General features: G+C 35.6%; 1 protein-coding gene across 2 annotated transcripts in view; it reads right to left on the bottom strand.

The window, feature by feature from the left end:
- Nucleotides 1–3,956: 3,956 nt before the first annotated feature.
- VWC2 (von Willebrand factor C domain containing 2) overlaps nucleotides 3,957–14,515 on the bottom strand; it is a 149,328-nt gene continuing 138,769 nt past the window's right edge. Inside the window, exons 3-4 of one of the 2 annotated variants that reach the window (XR_644800.4) lie at nucleotides 13,602–13,996; nucleotides 3,957–4,922 (exon numbers count right to left, since the gene is read on the bottom strand). Coding sequence is in view for 1 of the 2 variants with exons in the window: in XM_009202969.3 (XP_009201233.1) it covers nucleotides 13,845–13,996 (152 nt within the window). In the remaining variant the exon portion in view is untranslated. Of the gene's footprint in view, nucleotides 13,997–14,515 lie in introns of both variants that reach the window. The other variant, XM_009202969.3, reaches the window with a different exon arrangement.

Raw genomic sequence — 14,515 nt, 5'->3', positions numbered from 1 at the left:
GGGAAAACAAAAAGACTGGAGACAAAGAGGTCTGAGGCAGAGGCCTTTGGATGGATACATGGGCATGTGTGCACAGTGTGAAGACTTTTCAATCACATAGTTAACACTAAGCAGAAAACATGTACTTTAAAAGAGGCTCTGAAGAACCAAGTAGGTAATTTTTTCCAGGTGACTGGCATTGGCCATCTTTCATCATCAGCTCCACCAGAAACCCCACACAGACACATGGAGGGAGTGGCCAGGATAGAGCAATGGAGTGACATATGCACCCAATAGCATGGACACCTGCTTTCCCAGGCTTGTTAGCTACTACCACCTCTGAATGTCTAAGCTTTCTGGAACAGAGGCCAACACTGGGTCCCGATATAGCACTGTTCCCCAGGGACACCAATCATCCACTCAGTAGCAAATTAATGCTATCTGGCCCCTGTCCACTGGTTCATCTTTACAGGGATGTATATGTACTCATTGTGTGTGTGTACATACTATATCTGTGCGTGTGTGTGTGTGTGTGTATGTCTCACCATCACCGGAGGGCTGATGCCCACGCATGGAATCCCGCACAAAAGAACATATGACCAGGACTTAGACCACTTCTCAGCACAGGAGGTGCAGAAATGGACCAGATACCACCAAACAGGGGTCAGAAGTGCTGCCTGCTTTCATGCCTGGAGAGTGGGTGAAGAGGACAGCTCCTGCTGGGCCCATTCAAATCAGAGGTAGGTAATTGTTTACCTGGAGTAGGGTGCACATAGCCAGAAAGGTTTTCTGCTGTTAGGTCATCCTTTTCCTGTGCGTTGGGTTTTCTTGGAGTGTTTATGGTTGGTGCCTGTTGGTGAGTCTGGGATTTATGGGAGGCAATAAGGAAACCATGGAACAGACTGGGGTGTCGTTCCTCAAATCCTGAAGTCCTTGGCAGCCCCCGCCTTCTTTCCAACTTTCAGAGTTTTTATTTATTTATTTATTTATTTTGAGACAGAGTCTTGCTCTGTCGCCCAGGCTGGAGGGCAGCAGTGCGATCTTGGCTCACTGCAAGCTCTGCCTCCCAAGTTCACGCCATTCTCCTGCCTCAGCCTCCCAAGTAGCTGGGATTACAGGCGCCTGCCACCACGCCCGGCTAATTTTTTGTATTTTTAGTAGAGATGAGGTTTCACCATGTTAGCCAGGATGGTCTCGATCTCCTGACTTCATGATCTGCCCACCTTGGCCTCCCAAAGTGCTGGGATTACAGGCGTGAGCCACCGTGCCTGGCCTAACTTTCAGTGTTTTTTATGGTTATTTGTTGTATTATGTCAAGGGTTTTTACTAGTAAGAGGGAGAATCCGGGAGAAATGGGGCTAGTCTATCTTGACAGAGCCAGAAGTCTCCCATAATATAATTTGATTATCTTCTTAACACTGCAGAGTCTCTACTGACAGCCCCATTCTATTGTGACCTCCTTTGACCTTGGCCTTTGAGTAGCTGGGACCACAGGTGTGTACCACCTCACCCATCTTGGAATTTTGTTTCTTAATTTGCAACATATGGAGACATTTTATTTATTAATAGTTTTTCTTGTTGAGTTATAGTTTAATTGAATTGTCAGAATTTGTAATTCATGTGATGTCAATGTTTTATAATGAAACTTTCTTTATAGCTCAGAGTAAAGTCATTGTTTATAAATTTTCCACATGCTTGTATTTTGTAACTTTTTCATGAAGAATTATGCACCTGTTTCCTAGGTCAGCTTTGTTAATTCTGTTGTTCAGGTATTTATGTATATTATGAACATTTTGTCTCCTGTTCATTCCACTGCTACATATAAAAAATTACCCTATAAATTATGGTATGCCTCCTTGCCTTATCAAGATCTAGTACTTATTTGTGCTTTTACCATTTTATAACCTTATTGTTATTATTATTATTTGAGACAGTCTCGCTGTGTCACCTAGGCTGGAGTGCAATGGCATGATAGCTCACTGCAACCTCTGCCTCCCGGGCTTAAGCGATTCTTCTGACCCAGCCTCCCGAGTAGCTGGGATTAAAGGCATCTGCCATCATGCCCAGCTAATTTTTGTATTTTTGTAGAGATGGGGTTTCACCATGTTGGCCAGGTTGGTCTTGAACTCCTGACCTCAGGTGATCCACCTACCTCGGCCTCCCAAAGTGCTGGGATTACAGGCATGAGCCACTGTGCCTGGCCTATAACCTCATTCTTTAAAAATGCAGATTCTTAATGAAATGAAAGCTGAAAAAATTACCACCAGTAGAAATTCACCAAAAGAAATATTAAAGAGTATTCTTCAGGCAGAGGAAAAAGATTTACAATGAAAGGTGAAGGAAGCAATAAAAAACAAGAAAATGGCAAATGTGGGAATGTGGCTAAATGGATAATGAGTATTGGAAGAAGAAGGAGAAGGAGAAGGAGAAGGAGAAGGAGAAGGAGAAGAAGAACTTCAGATTTAAAACACACAGAATTAAGATACAGCAAAACAGTAGACATGGTGAGGGAATAGTTAATGCGTTGTCTGTAAAAGTGATAAAAGCATCAATAAGTATTAGGTCTTAATAAGTCACAGCTGTATACTATATAGGGCACTAATTATGTGTATGGAATTCTAAGTAGGCAGTTCTTTTCATTCAGCATATTAAAGATGTTTAACTGCCTTCAGAATTGTGCAAAGATAAGAATATTAAACATGCATCAAACATTCACAATTGTCATAATTCTTTTTTACATGGAATCTGTCTGTTTCCTCTGGCTGCCTTTATGATTGTCATTTTTACTTCCTTTCACTGTAGTGCTGCTACTTGGAAATTCTTTGTTTTATTGTCTGTCATCAACTTTAGAAGGCCATCAGCTATTTTCTAACTATTGTTTTTCTGTTCCATTCTATCCTTTTTCATCTTTTGAAACTTCAACTTAATATGTGCTATATTCTTTACCTCTTATGCATTTTCTATTTGTACTTCTTTTCATTTGATCTGTCTTCAGATTCACTCTTTTCTCTTAAGTTGTTTCTAATCTGTTAAATCCAGTCAACGAAGTCTTTAATTTCAGTTATTACATTTTGCAGTTCAAAAAATCTGTTTTTGGTTCTTTTCAATTTTGCTGGGTCAGTTTAGGTTTCTAGTCCTCTGCTGAAATTTCCGATTTTGTCCTATAGCCTTTGAATATAGATTTATTTTATATCTAGGTCTGATTATTCCATCATTAGGAGACTGTGATTCTGAACCTGTTGTTGTTTCTGCTCCATTGTATTTGTGTAGCCTCAGATCAGCTGTGCACCTTGAATGCAGCCCCGTGGGGCCACAAACACATATGGGGAGGTCACCCGCCTTTGTATACCCAGACTCTAAAGTTTGCCCCATTTTTTCCATGAAATGTCAAAAAGTGCTATTCAGCTTCTCAGCATGCTATTCCAATAGGAAATCTACTCAGGGAAAAATGCTCAGAATGCCAGATTAAACTCTAATTTGGACTTTTCCAGCTGTTCGTCTGGTAGGTTTTCCTAAGTATTTAGTTCTCCACTGGCTTCAGGAAGAACTCTTTATTCTGCCCAGCTTTTCCATTTGCCCTTGGCAGGATGATTGTTCTAAATTGCCTAATCTTCCAGTTCTGGAATGGGAAGTTCTTAGCCTTAAGAAAAAATAATTTTTGGTTTTTATTTATTTTTTAAGAAGCCTTTCTCCAAGCCAGTGCAGAGGAGCCTCTAGAGTGTTTCCATTTAAAAACAAAAAAATCTGAAACTAAGGTATAGTCCATATTTCTCGATTTGTGGTTTCATAATCATTACATTTGCTTTTAGAAATGACAAAGTAGAAATGTATTATCACAGTCAATTCCTTGGGATATTGTATTATAGATGCTACTTCAGTGTACAGCAGTGTCCATCTTTCATTTAAATAAGAGAAATAAAAGTTATATATTTGAGTGAGCCTCAGGGATTATATTTTAAATAACTCAAAATATTTAAAGCATTTTAAATATTTTTAATGACATACATACATTTTATTTATCTTGCTTAATTTACTTTCAAAAGCTAAAATATTTCAAAGGATTATCTTAAATGTGACTCTACCTGGAAGTGCAAAACCCAGTTTAATAAATACTTTATTTTATAAATCAGGTCAATACACATACCCATCCAACAACACATACAAATTAGGCCTAATTATTTAAATTCAGCTCCACATAAAATTAAGGTATTACAAAACATTTTTCTGGCAAATATATATATAAATGGGATAAAAACTAAGATATAAATTATATGTTAAATTTAAACATGATGATAAAATATTTTTCAAATGAGCACTAAATTAAATTATTCATTTATTAGAATCTTCAAAATGTTTTAATTTCAGTAGTCTCATATTCCAATGTATTATGTTATAAACACTTTAAATAGATCTTGTGCTTTATAAATATTTATTCTAGGCTACGTGTTTTACAAATATTCACTCATTTAATCCTCTTAGTGGTTGATACCACTCTCCCCATGTTACTGATGAGCAATCTGAGTTGCAGAGAGGTAGGTAACGTGTACCTGATAAATAACCGGTAAGTGGTAGAACTGGGATTAGAATCAGACCTCCAAAGGCCAAAGTCTTTACTGCCAAGTTACATTAAAGCAAATAAATTGCAAACGTTTATTGAGAATACTTATGATAGAAATGTTAAAAGGATGCTCTGGCCTTTGTTTCTAGAGACTATGTTTCTATAGCTATGGAGTAAGGCCCAGGCCAGGGATGGGAACAACTCACCTATGCCTTTTAACTCCTATCATCTCTGCTGGAAACCAGACCCATCCTCCAGCCAGCATGTTCTCACCCTGGTTTCCTGAAAGCATCATGGGCATTCCCTTTTGATCAGTTTGCTCTCCTCTTTTCCCCTCACTTGAGTTCCCTTTGGTATCTTCAACACTAAGCACAGTGTTCTCCATCTGTCAGATATGCAGGAAAAGTGGTGACTGATGATTTATTAATGGTTACAGTTGTTACGTAAAATTGATGTTCTTTAATAAAATTTGTGCAGGATATGAACACTTACTGGAAAACTTTCACCAAATAATGTATAAAAACATTTCATTGTTCTCAGTCTATAGAAACTGTCTGAAATTCATAAATGTAATAAGCACAACATTTTAGTACATTTTCCCTATAACAGTCTATTAGAAATGAAGACTAAAAGCTATAATTTTACATTCATCGGGTACCTTGTAAAGCATCACTCAGACTTGGTAAATGATGTTATTTAAAATGACTTTTTTTTTTAAATTTTCAAATACTGAGTTTATGGAATAAGTATTTAAAATTATTTTAAACATCAATTCAAATTATAAATAGTAAATAACACAATTAAATACATATGTGTATTATTCATGCTATATTTATAGCTATGTGCAAATAGTTGTGAACTTTACGTAGCCGTACTGACATAGACAAACGAGAATAGCAAACTTGGCCAAGCAGTCTCTCTCTGTTCCCCTACATCCTTCACTGCTTAGGTCCAACTTTCTGTGGACTTAAGTCTGACTTAAAAGGAATTTCTGGCCAACAGTGCAGTGCTTCTTTTGTCTTTTGTTTGTTTTGTTTTGTTTTAACCAGACTCTAGCTTATATTTATATCCACCTTTCCTATCCCAGCGAATTGACAGAGTAACTGTTTTACCATTTGTATAGATGCATGCATGTATAGAAAGATGAGCTTCCAGCTGGAAAATTTACATCATTCTGAGGAATAAATTTAAAGGAAAATTATCTCATCCAAATACCACTTTTATTATTTTCCTTTTTTCCTTAAGAAAAGGATTCATCGTGTAGTAAAATGTTTGAGTTTTTAAGTCATACTTCTTAATATTTTAAATGTTTCAGACAAACCTCTGTTTTGCTCTATATTACTCTGAATTTCAGCATTTCCATTTTGCTTCCATATCCAAATTAATGTCTCCTTTTACTTTCCCTCGGGGTTATTATATAACATGATTTGTCCTCTGAAGTGTAGGTATGCTGTTTATTGTACCAAAAAACCACCATTATGTTTATTTTAAAGACATTTACTTTCTTGGCTTCAATAGAGGGCACAATTTTGAATCTCATTTCAGTGTTATTTGTAACATAAATATTTTAAAGTATTAATTGGCCATAATTAATCTACAACCTACAAAAACATATATAGAACATAATGATTTTTGTATCAAGCTCCTTTATTGCACTGATGCCTATCTTAAAATGAAAATCTTTTTCTTGAGAGAAAACAGGGCGGGTGGGAGCAGTTGACAGACCTGGCCGCTGGTGGCTGATCCTCCTGGGGATGGGTGGGACTACCTCTGTCCACCCACGACCTTCACCGTTGCTGTTATTGTTTGGAGTGGGGATGACCTTTGTTTTTGTTTTAAGAAATAGCATACACTTTGAAACTACAGATTTAACATTATGTAACATGGGTAGATTACTTTTATAATTAATCTATATTAAATTGAGGTTTGTGAGGATTTTTTATTTAATCCTCACAATAAACCAGGGTATACTGCAGAGTATAAGTAGCCCAAGCAGGCACTTAGGTTTTTATGTCATTGGACCATACAATAGTAACTTCATAATTTTATCACTAGCTACTGTGTATCAGAAAATGGCAAAACTCTGCTTAAAAGTATAAATCGTAATACTGATGTAAGTTAATGACTTTAATGCAAAAGTTCAAAATGGCATGTGATGCCATCGCTTTTTTTTTTTTTATTAGTTTAAGAATATCTGCTGGTATAGTTGACTCAGAGCTTCATGGGTCCAAAGACCATTTATGACTATCACTCAGGCCTAAATTGCATTTGACACATAGAATGCAATGAATAAATCAATTCAGTAAGACTCACAGCCACTTCCCAGGGAAGAATATTTGGAAGCAGGTAGAGCTATCCATTCCAGTCCTGACTATGCCCCATGTAGGATAACTTTGGAACCCAACAGATTTGGCCTCAGTACCATCACTGATTTTTTTTTTTTTTTTTTTTTGAGACAGAGTCTCGCTCTGTCACCCAGGCTGGAGAGCAGTTGAAGCGATCTCGGCTCATGCAACCACCTCCTGGGTTTAAGGGATTCTCCTGCCTCAGCCTCCCAATGTGCCACCATGCCCAGCTATTTTTTTTTTTTTTTTTGTATTTTTAGTAGAGATGGGGTTTCACATGTTGGTCAGGCTGGCCTCAAACTCCTGATCCATCTGCCTCAGCCTCCCAAAGTGCTGGGATTACAGGTGTGAGCCACTGCGCCCAGCTCATCACCGAAATTTGGGTAAGTGACCCACCATATGTTGACTTCCTCATCAATACAGCAGAGTTGATAAAAAGAATAAATCAGATAAAAGAATTTGAAATTTGAAATTGTAGTGTTTGCCATATAATCATCACCTAATAAATGGCAGTTTACTTCTCTTGGCTGCAGAAAAACTGGGTCACAATATTTGGTTATATTTTGTAAATTTCAATGTGAGAATCATACCCGAACAACCTGATGCTTCAATACTATTTTTAAAAAGAGATCTAGATTTAGGAATCAACATATAGCATAAGCATTTAGACTAGGGAGGTCACAACATTTTTGTGAGGAGCTACTATTTACTTTGACAAGTATCAAGATTGATATTCTAGAATTACGGGTCAGTATTGCTATTCATTATCTTATTTATGAGGAGTGGGGTAAAAGACCATTTTGGAAATTTCTGTCTAATTTCTAGAGGTCCCTGACCTAAAGAAAAATGGTAAGACTTCAAATCATGGGCTCTGGTATAAAGCAGATTTGGATTCTTAACTCAGCCTCTCATTCACCAGACTGAATCTTAAGGCAGTTTTAAAATTTCCCTGAGCCTATATTTACTTTTCTGCAACAAAGGGGATAGTATTACCCACAATTTGGGAGAATTGTGAGGTTAAATGTGATAATAAGTGAAGGAAACCTAGCATAACTTTTGGCTGATGATATACATTCACTGATTGCTTAAGAATGGCTTTTTAAAACTAAAACTCCTTGGTAATATAAAGAACATTAATAGTTTCATAGGTTTATAGTACTTATGGGATACTTCTCACTTTTTTCCATTATAATTATAAGAATTATATGCTTAGGAAAAGAATAAACCCTGAATTCTAATAGAAATAAAAATAGAATTGTATTTATTTGACAAGGTAAATATAAAAATAAAGGAAATGGAAAAATGAAATCTTTCCATAAAATGTGTTTGGAAACAGTTATTTTTAAAACATAGATTACAGAAATTCAAATAAGAGAAAATATTAATCATTAAGTAAAATAATGATCATTAAATATTAATCATATAAATGCACTTTAATGTATGAGTTGGTCTTAATGTAATTAGATACTAAATAAAATTGAGAAATATTTCTACTTATTGAAAATTGAATTAAAAACTAAAGTCACAATATTTGCAATTGTGTTTAGTCATTAGGCTGTATTCATAATATACTAAATTGACTTTGATTGCTTTTGATAATTCTGTGCCTGTATAATAGGTCAGCCAGGGGCTTTATGTACTTTTCTACCTTTGAAGGAAAGAGTTAAACAGTATGCACGTCTTAAATCATAAACTGCTCATGGGCCAAGCACTGAGAGCACATTTTCATGTCAGTTTCCTAATTCTATTGAAACTTTGGCTGAATACTTTTCAGGGTGATTGTCAGTGTCACTTAATATTCAGTGGGATTTATTCATTTAAAAATTAGGCATTGGAGTTAGTTTCTAAATTTTTATGTTAAGGCTAGAACAGCAGGTGCTTTGCAAAATTTAAAGTGAAATTTGACACTAGTAAAATTTCAACAATCATCATTTTTAAATAGTTATCATTCAGGTTATGGAAGCTACTATATTTCTGTACAAATGACTCAGCTCATTATTTTATCAGTTCACTAGATACCTACTGAGGTGTTTAATTACGTTATGTAGAAAGATTAAAACACGCAGAAATACTCAATACCACAAATGAAAGTCTAAGAAAATTGTTTTCCAAAAATTAGAAATAAGAAAGTAAATAAGTATCAAAACTGTAAACTTGACCTCCTTTTTCATAAAGGGCCAGTGTCTCTTCAATACAATAAACTTTCTTCAGCATCAAAAATTTCGCACTAAAAGCAATTTTTTTTCTGACTTGCACCAGAAATAGCCAATAGCTGTTAGAGTTCATCCTAAAACTACCATGGGGTATTTGGTGTGTCTCTGGGTTCTGTGACTTAGATATTTGATACTTGCAAATTGACAGAGAAATCAAAAGACAACTGGGTTGGCAAACAGTAATGGGAGCTTTTAGTTGCTCTTTAATATATACATTGTCCTTAAACAAGAATAGCAAATAACTCTGAACTAATAGATTGAATACAATTCAACAAGCCTTTAACATATAGATAATTGGGTGATGTTTTGGGGATTGAATGTCTCACAGCCCAAACTAAAGGGATTTGTAAATAATAGAAGCAGGCATAAAATTAACTATTATGCAAACTATGGTATGATTTATAAATGATATATTAAAATAAGAAACCAAATTAGTACTATATTACTGGGACATAGAATGACAATTCTTCCGATAAGAACTACAGAAGTCTTCTTACCAGCAATGGCACTTGAATTGGACATTGAAAATGGGTAATATCTCAACGTGCTGCAAAGGACACTCAGGGCAGGATCTGAGATAGTAGAGACCATGTTTAGAGTGGTACCCAGGGCCCAGAAGTCTCACCAGCCACAGGGGCCTGGGTCATGGTGTAGTCCATGATCTAATTGTGAAGACACCAGTCTTCCATGTTGAGGAGTTTGGATGTTATTTTGTGTGTGATTGTGATCCTCAAAATAAAGAATTCAGTTGAAAACTAGATCTACATTTAGAAAACTAAAATAATAGACTGAAGTGGTTGGTGTAGAGTGAGGATATGATATAAGTAGGCTATTTAAACTGTGCTATGGAGCAATGAGAACCTGATCTTTGGAAGTTGCAGCTGGATTGTGAAAAATATGTGCTGTAAAAATGCACTTATTCCTGAATAAGTAAATTGTTCTCTCTTAATCTAATTCTTCAGAAGAGTTACTGACTATCAACCATCAGATGCTAATAGTGAGGGAAAAAATATAGTAGGTAAGTAGGTTCAGTAAGAAAGTTACAAATTATGTTGGCCAAAGAAGCATGTATGTTTTTACCAATGGTGCTTATTTGTACATCTGATACTACTCTTTTCTTATTACATTATGTTGGGGAAAAATATGATATTAAAAAGAATAATGAAAAGTAGGATTGATCTCTTGCCCATTGAAACAAATTTAGCAAATTGTTAATATTTTTAAAATCATAGTTTATGTCCATAATTTTGCTTTCTACATGTTTAAATAGTCCACATTTAAAATAATGGATTTAGTTTCCAACAATGCTTGTTTGAAATAGTAAGTTTCAGATAATGTATACATTTAAAAACCCATTTCACTGCTTAAAATAAAAACAAAAATTAAACATCTAAATTTTCTGATTTTTTAGGACTTTTAACCTTATATAAATGCAACATTTATGTTGGAGAAGTAGGGAGGAGAGTTTATTAAACATATTATTGATGTTACAAACTTAAAACTTTATGAGAACTCTTCTCAGCATGTTTTACTGCACAAAGCAGACGATGAAATTCTAAGTATCAAAAGATTAGAAGTATTATAATCAAACCTAAATTAGTTTCAAGGCTTACAGACCCCTTGATGTCAAAGATACTGTGCCTTTCCATCTGCACTAGCAGCAACATTGTAGCAGGACTTGCCCAGACTGGAGTGCATCTAATACTTGTTGCATGCAGGGATGAAATACAAGTTTTTGAAATGAGTTTTCTCAAGACTTCTGGGAAATGTCAATAAAAAGTATTGTTAATCCACCCAACAAGTAAATATCATATCACTGAAAGAATGAATTTAACTTGAAAACCTCTAAGACACCAGATAATTTCCAGAATCATTCTATTGCTTACATAAGTAGCTTTATACTTTCAGATCTAAATATAGGTTGAAAATTTGAAATAAATTCATTAATACATTTGTAAGCATGGTTTAGTTTATTAAGTTGAACAAATCATTTAACAATTATTAGGTACTTATAGAGCAGGCCTATTTGAATTTTAATGATTATGGCTTTTCCAGAACTTCTATACTTGAATTCTGAGGCCGCCTTTTCTGTGCTATCTCCAAACACTATTATTTTGAAATTGAGTGACTTATACTTTCCTTTTTTATTGGGCAGTTATTGAAGTTATGATGTTTACTGAATAGAACAGTTTGTTGTTGATCATCTCAGCAAAGAGTTCTCTGACAACAGAGGGGAGGAAAATAGAATGTCAATCTGAGATAGCTATATATTTGTGAAAGTCTAACTGCAAGAAGAAGTTGATCTTGGACAAAATTGCAAATAATGCCATTGTTATTCATGAGTATGTGCAGTGTCATAAATTCAAGTTCTTCCGTGGGTTGGTTTATGTATTATTTCTATGAGGAGAGAGGAATGAGGGGGTTGAAATCAGAGATGGGGAGGGGAGTTACTTTGGTGTAATAACAACCACTGAGTTTTAGTGCTGAGGAGTGTGTGCCTGTGACCCTGCAGGTCAAACTAAGTTTAGAGCAAGTGAGTCAGTTAATTTCCCAAGATGATATTGGGTTCATTCTCTATATGCAACAAAATACTAGGTTTTCTGAAATTCTCACAGCATTGAAAACACCACTGCAATTATTTCAGAGCTCATCATCCGTTCTGGCAGGAATTATTATTAAGGGAAACAGGAAGACTTTGAGCTGCATGGATTGAGTCTCTAATTGCATCATGCCTGATGGAGAGAGAAGAGGTTACTAATGGCCCACCTACCCATGGGGGCTAGGGCCATTTATTAGCAAAGCGACAACTATAAATAACTGTGTCTCAAACAATCCATCCTTGAATAAAGGAGGGATGGCCAATGTCTACCACTCTTGAATACAAAGGTTAAATTTTGGAAAGCTGATTACACCTGAGAGCAATTAGCTAATAATTCCCCTGAGTATTTTCATGAAATCTATGTACTGGTAGTCCCTTTGGCTCAAGGTGTTCTTTATGAACAAGATAAAAATGACTATATGTAATGTTTTGATGACTCAGTCCGTGGCATCTTTATATTTACTAAAGTCCACAATAGTTTAATTTTTCAACTATGATAGGTGTATCCATTTTTCTTGAATATTATTCAATCTTTAATGATTGAATTATTTTTTATATAATGATTTTTTCATGTTCTCCATCTTCTCATTAGGAAGGCTTTCTAATCTCCATTTGCTGGTCTCTAGTTTGGCTTCTAACACAATACATTATAACTTCATATACTTCTTATGCCAGAGACCAAAAGTCCAAGAAGGCAAGAAATCAAGCCTTATTCCCTTGTTGTCATCACAAATGCTTTGTACCTAATAGGTTCTTAATGCAAAATTTTAGAATAAACAAAAATATAAAAAATATCTTTAGAGGCTTCAAACAATGATTGTATATATTTTAATCCTTTAAAGACATAAATAGTGATTATAGTTTTGCTTTTTTTATCCTACACCTATTAAGACTCCAATTACCTCTTTCATCAACACACTACATGCTGATATGATTGATAAAGGTAAAACTATTTTCTATTATGCATTGATTAGACTAGCGGGACTTTGCAGTGGCTTTTCATGTTCTCTGTTCAAATGAAGAGAAAAGAAGTTGGTTTGGAATTATAGCTATAGGAAAGTTGTGGAGTACACTTGGTCTTCAGCTTTGTTTTAACAGAATAACTGCTTTCTCACTCTGCTAGTAAAGGGTGGCTGATTCAAGGTTATCAGTCAAGATTTTACTGTGTAGTTTATGGAGAATAGATGACTCAGTCTGATGATGAATATGATTCCACTGAATTGAGAGCTGAGATATCTGTAGCACATTTAGATTTCAGGTATATGAACTTGCTTAGGAGTTTGATTTTCCTTAACTCTCCTAGGAGAATTGAAGGACTCAGTCCTCCCCTATTTTGTTGTCTGCTTCAGCTTGATGGAACAGTAATGCAAATTTTCCAGCCTACTTTATTCCTCAGTTTAGGGAATGAATTAAAGTTATGCTTAGAAGAGAAAAATAATGTAAATAAGAACGAAATATATGTATGTGCTTACCTATGGTCTACAATACAGGAGGTTAAAGAACTGAGAAAGTGTGAGTTAGTGATCTTTATACCTGCATTTCACAAGTGATTGAGAATGAAGCAGATAAAAGCAGTATATTATTATAAGAAGGAAATATATTTATGTGAAGTAGACATCAACATTAGAGATATGTCTGTAATTAAATAGAATTTAAACAGGGTTTCAGTGGAAATTGGTCCTAATATCTTATGATCCATTCATGGGTGACTGCCCTGTGAAAATGTGCAGGGGGAACATTCCCAGATGATGGAATCAGAACTGAAAAAGATATGCAGGTACACAGTGAGGACGGTTGACAACACAGCATTTTTAATCTGCATCTATAGAAAACACTTATATAAGCTCTCTAATGGAGGGATTATAGAAATACATTTAATATATAATAGTGTACTTTTGTGTACTTACTGTGAAAATAGCACATTTATTTAGAGAGGGATTTTATGCCCAAAGTTCTTGTTGATGTTTTGAAATATATCCATTTCCTTCTGTTGTAGTAACTGTTATCAAGAAAAGGAAAAGTACCAACAATTTTCCATTATTCCTCATCATAAGTCTTCTCCTTTGACTGATATTTCCCAGAGTCATCTAGAATGTTCACATCAGTAAAATGTTCTAGAAAAAGTCAAGAGTTTGTGTTCTGGGGAGCGTCTACATTTGCCTGCATTCATGTCTTGTGCACATGGCCTGCCGCTCGATTCTCCATGTGCCTTCTTCGTAAGTACAGTGGCATATGGTGCACTCGTCAGTCTTCACTTCTCTGCCAGCAGGGATCACCGCGGTTTCTGCAAAGCAGTTTGGACCTGAAATGCAGAAAAAATGTTTTATGCTATATGTGTGCATAAATATATAATGTACATAGTTAGGTATTAAGCATTACAGCATGTGTGTGTGTGTGTGTGTGTGTGTGTGTGTGTGTATATGTATATATTTGTTTGTGAGACAGAGTCTTGCTCTGTCACCCAGGCTGGAGTGCAATGGCACGATCTCGGCTTACTGCAACTTCCGCCTCTCAGATTCAGGCAATTCTCCTGCCTCAGCCATTCAAGTAGCTAGGATTACAGGGGCATGCCACCATACCCAGCTAATTTTTGTATTTTTTGTAGAAATGGGGTTTACCAATGTTGGCCAGGCTGATCTTGAACTCCTGACTTCAGGTGATCCACCCACCTCGGCTTCCCAAAGTTCTGGGATTACAGGCGTGAGCCACTGCACCCGGCCAATGGCACGTATTTTATTCAGTTTCTTTTATGAAGGACAGTGGCAAAGTTATAGTTTCAGTAATGTGAAGTACTCTACTTTTGTTCTGAAATGAAACCAAT

The sequence above is a fragment of the Papio anubis genome, chromosome 4 (assembly GCF_008728515.1).
Source record: "Papio anubis isolate 15944 chromosome 4, Panubis1.0, whole genome shotgun sequence".
Classification (NCBI taxonomy): domain Eukaryota; kingdom Metazoa; phylum Chordata; class Mammalia; order Primates; family Cercopithecidae; genus Papio; species Papio anubis.
The sequence above is the reverse complement of the archived record's forward strand: the minus strand, read 5'-3'. Positions and strand labels throughout refer to the sequence as shown.